The sequence below is a fragment of the Didymella exigua genome, assembly GCF_010094145.1.
Source record: "Didymella exigua CBS 183.55 unplaced genomic scaffold M421scaffold_39, whole genome shotgun sequence".
NCBI lineage: Eukaryota > Fungi > Ascomycota > Dothideomycetes > Pleosporales > Didymellaceae > Didymella > Didymella exigua.
In genome coordinates, this window is record NW_022984813.1 from 97,615 (window position 1) to 106,487 (window position 8,873).

General features: G+C 52.7%; 4 protein-coding genes across 4 annotated transcripts; 2 read left to right on the forward strand and 2 right to left on the reverse strand.

Annotated features, from left to right (window-relative positions):
• Window positions 1-248: 248 nt before the first annotated feature.
• On the reverse strand, window positions 249-1,614 carry M421DRAFT_424799 (uncharacterized protein). Its single transcript, XM_033593866.1, has 3 exons — window positions 1,123-1,614; window positions 690-1,052; window positions 249-639 (listed from the first exon to the last, which is right to left on the reverse strand). The coding sequence occupies exons 1-3, from the start codon at window positions 1,339-1,341 to the stop codon at window positions 367-369; spliced, it is 855 nt and encodes a 284-aa protein (XP_033444602.1). The 5' UTR covers window positions 1,342-1,614; the 3' UTR covers window positions 249-366.
• A 152-nt stretch (window positions 1,615-1,766) lies between these two features.
• On the reverse strand, window positions 1,767-3,511 carry M421DRAFT_95451 (high affinity glucose transporter ght1; the record flags this gene model as incomplete). The annotated part of the gene is made up of 2 exons (XM_033598308.1): window positions 1,767-3,361; window positions 3,412-3,511. 2 exons carry the CDS (start codon window positions 3,509-3,511, stop codon window positions 1,767-1,769), a joined length of 1,695 nt encoding a protein of 564 aa, XP_033444603.1.
• A 1,724-nt stretch (window positions 3,512-5,235) lies between these two features.
• Window positions 5,236-6,976, forward strand: M421DRAFT_72765 (cytochrome P450 52A12; the record flags this gene model as incomplete). The annotated part of the gene is made up of 3 exons (XM_033596911.1): window positions 5,236-5,404; window positions 5,451-6,862; window positions 6,911-6,976. 3 exons carry the CDS (start codon window positions 5,236-5,238, stop codon window positions 6,974-6,976), a joined length of 1,647 nt encoding a protein of 548 aa, XP_033444604.1.
• Window positions 6,977-7,532: 556 nt separating this feature from the next.
• Window positions 7,533-8,438, forward strand: M421DRAFT_72617 (uncharacterized protein; the record flags this gene model as incomplete). Its single annotated transcript, XM_033596895.1, has 1 exon — window positions 7,533-8,438. The coding sequence occupies one exon, from the start codon at window positions 7,533-7,535 to the stop codon at window positions 8,436-8,438; it is 906 nt and encodes a 301-aa protein (XP_033444605.1).
• Window positions 8,439-8,873: the final 435 nt, after the last annotated feature.

Here is an 8,873-nt window from a genome sequence, read left to right on the forward strand (position 1 = left end):
TCACCCTCATTCGATCTCGGTGAGGGTCACACTGAATGGACGTATAAATATACAGATGAGTCCAGGCTTCATGTCCACAATCTGTCAACTCCAAACACCAATCGGCTACAACAGGAACATCAAACTAATCATGAAGGACAGAAGGAATGGTAAATGTAGTTTATGTCACGAGGACAAGGACCTTAATGGTAGGTTCAAGCACGGCAGGGGATGGGAGAACCGGTAGCAAATGAACTCCATGGAGAAGGCGGGTGAGTCGATTGATGTAAGCCGCTTTAAGGAAACACTCAGAGATAGAGTCGAATAGATTGATGTATCAACACCGAATTTCTAGAATGCCAGTTCTCAGCAGCGCACTGCCACCACTCACACCCTCATCAGCAAACGAACTGTAGGGATGAAGTCCTGGCTGTCTTTCTGTTGCTGATCCCAATCTTGTGGGAAGGCAGCCAGGGCAGCAATGATACCACAGATCATTAAGACCAGCGATACAATCGACCAGATGACACCCCAGCATTGCGAGGAGCCACCATACCTCTTTGCGAAGACACTGGCGTCTGACGAGTTGACTTTTCGGAGAATCAAATCGTCACAGATGTCCCAGACGCTGTAAAGACTCGACATGACACCGATGAAGAGCTGGACCCGAGTCAACAAGTAAGTTACGAAACTTGAGGGCACAAACTTACCACAACGAACCTCAACGCCTCAGCATGCTGAATAAACCAACAAGCAACCAACAAGCCTACCGCCAACAGAATCGTGACGATCGTCAACCAATCCTTTCTCGCCCACCACAGCGTCAACAAAAAGCACACGCCGAGCACAATACTCGCGACCTTGCTAGCAACGATATTAAATCCGCAGAACGTTAGTAGCGCGCCAATCAGACTCGATCCAAGATACCCAGCAGGCAGCGTAATGAACTGCTTGCCGCCGCGCATGTGCGTGACGCCGCCTTCGTGCGGATCCAGGCTGATGGACTCAACGCGCCCACCTGTGCAACAGGCGGTGATTGCGTGGCCAAATTCGTGAAAAGCGATTACCAGCATCTGATCTTGTTAGTCACGTGCGTTTGCGGAGATGCGGAGTTCAGCTAAAGCGCAGCTGAGAGCAGCGTACCTTGAAGGGCCACAGGACCCAGCGTATGTAGGGCACATTCCAGAGAATGGCGATTATCACGATGTAGGCCCCGAGCACTCCTAATGTGACGCCTTGCGTGTGGTTCACACTCAGGCCGCGACGCTCGAAGGAGTGGAGGTGTGGCTGGGCAAGCGCTGGGCCGGCTGTAATGAGGGCCCGACCCGCTAGTTTGCCGAACGTTGGTGAGAGGGCCGGCATGCCTTCGCAGTAGGTAAGTGAATGAAGGGTGTGTGTGTGTATACAGATCCGTAGGTTTTCGCAAGAGAGAGTGATGTTGTTTAAGTTGTCTCCAAGGTTGGGCCAGTTGATGTGGTTTGACAGTTGACGCGTATTTGTGCGTACGTGCGCGCCACGTTTGTGCTAAAATGAAAGTGGCTGAGCAGCAAGCACTCTTTGTGCCGATCTTCCGAGCGAAGCACGATCTGTTCAACACAGAGACAATGTGATGTCATACATAATGAAACAGCATCCGTGAACATGAAGCCACTGATCTTGAGAATTGATGAAATTGTGCTATTTGCAAAGCTTCTTGAAAGACAAGAGACTGGCCAGTACAGACAGGATTCTCTACGAAACTACACAGAACTAAAGAACCGGTTTTATCCAGCAGCTGCTCAACAAGCTTATACAACCCTGTCGTCACCAAGGGTCTCGCGGTGCATGGATCTGTTGCGAGGAGTGCCATCGGAGTCCTTCTCATCGATTTTCTCATCGACCGACCTGGGAACGTGTGCAGCGCCTGCGCGCTCGTCCAAGATCGAAGTGCGGCGGTGCCAGTAAGACTCATCGCGCGTGTTGCGGTCGACATACCCGGCAGGAACCCAGCTCTTACTGCTGGTCGCCTTGACACTCAAGTCCATATACATATCGTTGACGCTCTCGAGAGTCAAAGACTTGGTCTCGAAAACAAAGAAGTAGACGATAGCTGCGGCGACGAAGTTGCAGGCGAAGAAGACGAAACCAAAAGCGTAGCCGATACCAGCGTTGGCGTAGGGAGTCAGGAAACCGATCAGGAAGTTACCGAGCCAGTTGAAGGCGGTCGCGAGCGAAGCCTGCTTAGCACGGGTACGAAGTGGGAATGTCTCGCCAATGACGACCCAAACGAAGGGTCCCCAGGTGGAAGCGAAAGATGCGATAAACATGCAGGCGCAAACGATCATGACGATGCCGGAAGAGGCGTACTCTGTGGGTGGGCGGACAATGCCGATGATGGCGAAGATGAGCAACCAAGCTGCCTGCCAGAAACCACCGAAGACCAAAGGCATGCGGCGGCCGAAACGCTCAATCATCCAGAGACCGGGGACAGTCATAGCAACGTTGACCGCACCGAGAATCAATTGTGTCTGGATCGGATCGTCGATACCGGCGGACTCAAAGATGGTGGCTCCGTAGTAGAAGAAATAGTTGACTCCGGTCCACTGCTGCAAGAACTGGAGTGCACAGCCCAAGAAGGTACGGTATACAAGGCGAGGAATGTTAGAGGGCTGGCCAGTGAAGCACTCGACCCAGGTACCCTGACCGGCCTTGGCCTGCTCCGCGATCGATTCTTGCATCTCCTTGAAGTCGTCGTTGACAAATTCGTCGTTGGGGTCGTCTTTTTTGCCACGGAGGCGGGCAAGCGACATACGAGCTTCCTCCCAGCGACCTTTACCGGCAAGCCAGCGGGGAGATTCCGGGGAGAAGAGGACACCGATGCCGAGGGGAAGGGAGAAGCATATTCCGAGACCAATGACGATTCTCCAGGAGGCGTCGCCATCTTGACCGGGGCTATCGCGAACGCCATAATTAATGATGTTCGAGATGAGGATACCGATAGTGATCATGAGCTGGTACGATGCGACCACTGCGCCTCGGATCTCTCGAGGGCAGCATTCGGACTGGAACATGGGTACACCGATCGAGAGGATGCCAACCCCCAGACCAGCGACGATACGACCGACCATCAAATGGACCCAGGAGTACATTGCAGTAATCTGGACAATATTTCCAAGGACGAAAATAGCAACGCCAATGGACAGACTGCGTCGTCGACCAAACCAGTCGGCGGTGTAGGCACCCGCAAGGGCACCGATGAGCGTACCAATGGACATCATGGAAACAACCAGAGACTGGATCTCGGTATCGAACGCCCACGTACCATCAGGATTCTGGTACTGGCCGAAGCGACGCCTGAAGTCAACGAACAGAAGCATACTGGAAATTTGTCCGGTATCGTAACCTTGACATGGTGAGTACTTGGCATCGAATATGCGTTGAATCGCAACTTACCGAATAGAAAACCACCTATCGATGTGACACAACCCAGCATGATTGCCTCGATTCCCACCTCGGCACCACGCAGCTTGATGGATGTTTTACCGAGACCCATGATTGCAATGAGCCTGAGGCTTTCTGGACGTTCTGATGCGAGTCGAAAGCGACTTCGGTGAGGTCTCTCACTTGCTTCCCTCGCTGACATTAAGTACGAATGCCTTTAATGTGCAGACCATGTGGTAATGCCCAGGTGCCCAGCCTATGCCGAGACATAACATTGGTGAGCGACGTCATACGCGCCACTACCGTCACCCGAGAGCAGCAGCAACCTTGGCCGGTCTGCTGCTACGGCCAACGGCAATCTCGGAAAGTCCTGTAAGTCGCATAGCGTTTCTTGATTGTGTGACACCGGGGTTGCTCAAAGCAGAAACGTTGTGGGGAAAACAGACGCGATTCGACCAGGCCAAGCAACCAACATCCGACATGACCGGAGAGCCCCAATCCATCGCCATGGGGTTTGCACGCGTCAGTTGCGATCCGCAGCTTCTTCCCAGCTTCGACGTTACTTGACCCAGCATCTTGGGATCGCGTGTGCTGCAAGCCACTGATGCCTTCTTCCCCGCAAACTAGTCAACTGCCAACGTGCCGCGATCTTAGACACAGCATTGTGCTGGTCGCGTGAGTTTTTTCAGGAGCTACAATTCCGAGTTGCTGCCACTAGGGCTTCCCCTTGATCAGGTGGGGTGCAGTAGAGTAGGTGGGGTTTACTGATCGTATCCACAGTCTGTGCCAGTCTCAACACTTCCAAGATTTTAGTGAGGCTCTGCGACGCAACTCCACATCATTCCCACTCCGACTCTTTAATCCCGCAATGCGGCTGACGACTGACTCGTGTTATCTCCACATGCGGCTCTCCAGGAAGGATTCTCGTCAAGTGCTGGCAGATGGCGGGCGACATGTACCTAGCGCGCAATGGCCGTTCTTCCTCAAATTCAGAGTGCCAGACGGGGCAGTATCGGCCTCCGGAATCCGGTGCCAAGTTTCGAGAATTATCGGCTCTGTTTTGGTGGAGGCCTTGTTGGGTCCGTTGATCGAAGTCCAGGAAATTTAAGAAATAACGGGGCCCCCAAGAATTCTGCGTGAAAACTTTGGAGTACACGTGGAGGGCGGAGGTGTGTGGAGTACCTAGGGAGACGCGGAGCCCCAGCCTGAACACTTTTCGTTGACCATTGGGAAATCAAAAAGACGCAAAACCAACAACGCCTGCTCTATATAACAAACCGGGCGCCTGCGGACCTCGCACTTTCAAGTTCCGGGTTCGCAGTTCTTCGCTAGCATTTGTCTAGCGCGCGCCACGATGTAAGTGACTTGGGAAGATGGATCCTCTATTCTGTACAGCAGAGGTATCGACTCAAGGTAGAGACTGCGCACTCGGCTTTGTATCACCCAATCTTTAGAAGAATGGTAACAATAATGCGGTTTGGGTACCCGCGATGCTGCATGCGAATCAAAGAAGCCACAAAAGGCAGGACAAGACGAAGCCGCTACGAACGCGGCTCGCCGGCCGCGGCGCGGCGCGGCGCGACTTGAGACGGACTAGACGTCATGACCGCGTCGAACCACTGAACGCTATCATCAGTGAGGCGCGAAAGTCAATTGACGAAGACTTGACGCTATCAACATCAGTTAGGAGAGTACGACTGCACGACAGTTTAGGGACCACACGGTATCTGAACACATTGCAGTTGGAACCGTAGTTTCCTTCAGCACATCGAACAGGTTGCATCGTCGCCCTTGACGGCAAACGACCACAGAATGGCGGAGACGTTGTACAGTGTCATGGCATTGGTGCCCTTGGCGGTATGCTTCCTATACTATCAGCTGAGGCAATACCGCTTCAAGAAGTATGCGCACATTCCCACACCGCTGAAACCCCAACTTCTCCTTGGTCACCTTGGTTATATGGCCAAAGCCTTCCAGAAACGTGGCAATTCAAAGATGCATCCAGGTACGACAACACACGGAGCTGGTCGACGATCTACTGATACAGTCAGACTATATTCTTGAGGATATCTGGAATGAAAATGGACGACCTGACTTCATGCATTTTGACTTCAGGCCAGTGCAACACCCCATACTGCTCGTCACTAGCCACGAAGTCGCGGAGCAGTTGACAAGGACCACAAAGTCGCATCCGTACGGCACCCGCAAGTCGCCAACTATACAATCGCAATACAGCGCACTGATAGGGAAGAAGTCCATATTGACTGAAGAAGGCGAGAGCTGGAAAGCGCTGCGCAAGCTCTTCAACGCAGGCTTCGCACCTCAGCATATCGTTACTTTGCTTCCTGTCTTAATTGATAAGACAAATATCTTCATCGAAAACCTAGACGCCATTGCACGGCTAGGCGCTGTCACAGAGCTAGACAGCTATTGTGTCAATCTCACCTTCGACATCATTTGCCAAGTTATTACGAACGTCAACGTCCACGCCCAAGAGGAAGGTCTCGCACATGACCTGATAGTCAATTTTCGCCTCCTTCTAGACACCTACATCTCAGGCAGGGGGCTGGGAATTACGGCGTGGAACCCATACATACAATTCATGCGGTACTATTACAGTCGCCGAATGGACGTCGCGCTGTTCAAGATCATCCAGGAGAAGTTTGACGCCGTTCAACAGTCTCGCCGTACTGAAGATAAAACTACCAAAGATCGGTCTGTTCTCGCACTTGCACTGAAAGACGTGGAAGTCCTCACTCCCGATGCCAGCCAGCTCATTGCCGATCAATGCAAGACATTCCTCTTCGCTGGGCACGACACAACGTCTATCCTGCTCCAACGCCTCTTCTACGCCTTATCGATCGATCCGCCTCGCCTTGCGAAGCTCCGTCAAGAACACGACTCCATCTTCGGATCCGATGACCCGCGTACCGTCTTCCTCGCCAGACCTGACGAGACCATTCAAGAACTTAGCTACACCAGCGCCTGCATCAAGGAAGCACTGCGACTCTGGCCGCCCGCAGCAACAGCGCGTATGACCCACGAGAACTTCAAAATCCGCACAAAGGAAGGAGAAGATGTGCTGGTGGACAACTGCGTGCTCTATCCCATTCAGCACCTCATCCACCGTGATCCCAATGTCTACGGACCGACTGCAAATGAATTCATGCCTGAGCGATGGACAGGCGATAGTGATACAAGTACCGCTACAAACGTCAATGTGAGTGGAACGGCTATGTCTACAGGAAAGATACCTGCGAGTGCGTGGAGACCATTCGAGCGCGGGCCGAGGCAGTGCATTGGTCAGGAACTCGCCAATTTGGAGGCTAGGGTGATTCTGGCATGTGTGATGCGAAGGTACGACTTTGTTAAGGTCGGTGTTGGAGAGGTTGCGACAGATGGGAAGGGCGAACCAGTTGTGGATGAGAGTGGCAGGTACAAGACGAAGTCCGAGTTGATCAGTGTAAGTCTGTCCGTGCTTAGGGAGAGTTGAGGCTAACAAAGAACGCAGACCATGAGTGTCACAAGTAAGCCGATCGACAAGACGCGGATGATTGTCAAGTTAAGGCAGATCTGATGGCGGGGGTGCCTACTATCGCGGACTGAGTTGCATATAAGCCTAGCTGCCAAATGACTCCCTAACACACGGCCAATCTAGACCACGAGTAACTAAGCTCAATTTGCGCAGACCCCATGCTTTTACTCCCAGCGACGGTTACCAAGTGAAACCCTCTCTCAGGGAGCTAATGTCCGTGGTCTTCTTGGTTGTGCTCACTGCAGGCATTGGTCCTTTCAGCGTCCTTCACTTTGCGCATTGAAAGTTTGTCTCTCTACTTATAAGCGCTCTAGCTTCTTACATCTTCCACAGGTCAACTTACCCCACCATCTCTCCAGCCATGCCTTCTGTCACCATACAATGCATCTGCTCTGGCTGCGAGCGTCTTGTCCACAATGCCACACCCATTCTACCCAAGACTACGCTCACGGACTTCGACACTAGAAAGTTCTGCTCCAAGCCCTGCGCCGAACAGGACTCTATTGATTCGATGACGTGTCGCTACGACGGCTGTTACAAGATGGTTGCGCAAGAGCTGTCGACAACCCGCCCTAATCCGCCAAGGTTCGACGAGGAAATGTACTGCTCAATCGAGTGCGCGCATAAGCACTTTCACGAAGAGCCTCTCAAGACCACTAAGCCCGTCATTCCCTGCGACGTTTGCGCCAGTGACAAAGAACTGACATCGTTCATCCACATCAGCTACCCAGAGGCGTACGATGAGCGGGGGGAGACCCGAACAAACCTCCCGATACCCAGCGACTGCGTTTTTTCGATCATGCCAGAGCGAAGGAACTTCGAGTCGGGTGTTTGCGTTGACTGCATCGCCACTTTTCTAGAGACGCAGTTCCGGGCCCGCGGTGCGAGGGGAATCACCTGCGTCTCAGACATCTGCTATTGGCACGATCCGGACGGCATAAACTCGTGGCTAGACTACGCTCTAGCGTTCTTGCCGGAGGTGTTGCACGCAAACTTTCAGCAGCAGATGCTCGAGCTGTGGCTGTCGCGCATGACGCGGTGGGTGTGTCCCGGGAGCTGTCAGAGCGCCGACTACATCGTGGAACCTGCGAACACCGCGGGATATCCACAAGTCTACTGCGAGTCGTGCGAGCAGCGCTTCTGTGCTATATGTAGGGTTCCGTGGCATGCTGGCGTTACTTGTCAACAGTATCACGCAGATCACCCTGAGCTGAGGGATGAGGACGAGGTGCAAGTTCTGACAGACATGGCAAAGGCTGGTGCAAGGCGGTGTCCATGCTGCCAGTCTGTCATCATCAAAGACGGTGGGTGCAGCTACATGGTTTGCGAAGCATGTGGATTCGAGTTTCATTGGGGAAAGGCTGAGAAGATTGGTCCGACTGTCGGGGGAGAAGACGACTTCAGTGCAGCATTGCAAGGCGGTGGCGATCCTGCGGAGTCTGAAGAAGATGATGACGGGTACTACGAACCTCCTGCGGTATGCGAGATGGACCGCATAGTTTAACGCCAACAGGCCGGGAACGTTTCGACAGTGATCCAGCCAGGGTCTTGGTGAGTGCGACTACATCACATTCCGCCGCTCAAGTGGTCCTCGGCCTGAGAGCCAGCCTTCTGATACAGGAGGGACTGCAACAATCATATAACGAGTCTTGGGCGTAAACAGACCAAAACGTGCGTAGTAAGAGATTATAGCAACTTTGCTAAAGTCTTGTTTTTATTGTGGCTTAGCGCACACTATAAGTGTAAAGGTAGGCAGGCTTTTGCGAGCTATCTTGCAGAAGCCTTGACTAGACTAGTTAACATATTTCTAGCTTTCTTTCCCTATCTCTAGCTCCTCATTGCTATTGCTATTGCTGTTGCTGTTGCTGTTGCTGTTGCTGTTGCTGTTGCTGTTGCTGTTGCTGTTGCTGTTGCTGTTGCTGTTGCTGTTGCTGTTGCT

Bases quoted from the DNA above. Each gene is read 5' to 3' on its own strand.
- M421DRAFT_424799 (XM_033593866.1), bottom strand. From the start codon at position 1,341: ATGCCGGCCCTCTCACCAACGTTCGGCAAACTAGCGGGTCGGGCCCTC. The intron at 1,053-1,122 runs GTACGCTGCTCT...TAACAAGATCAG, and splicing joins GGGTCCTGTGGCCCTTCAAG to ATGCTGGTAATCGCTTTTCA. The intron at 640-689 runs GTAAGTTTGTGC...ACTCGGGTCCAG, and splicing joins AGGCGTTGAGGTTCGTTGTG to CTCTTCATCGGTGTCATGTC.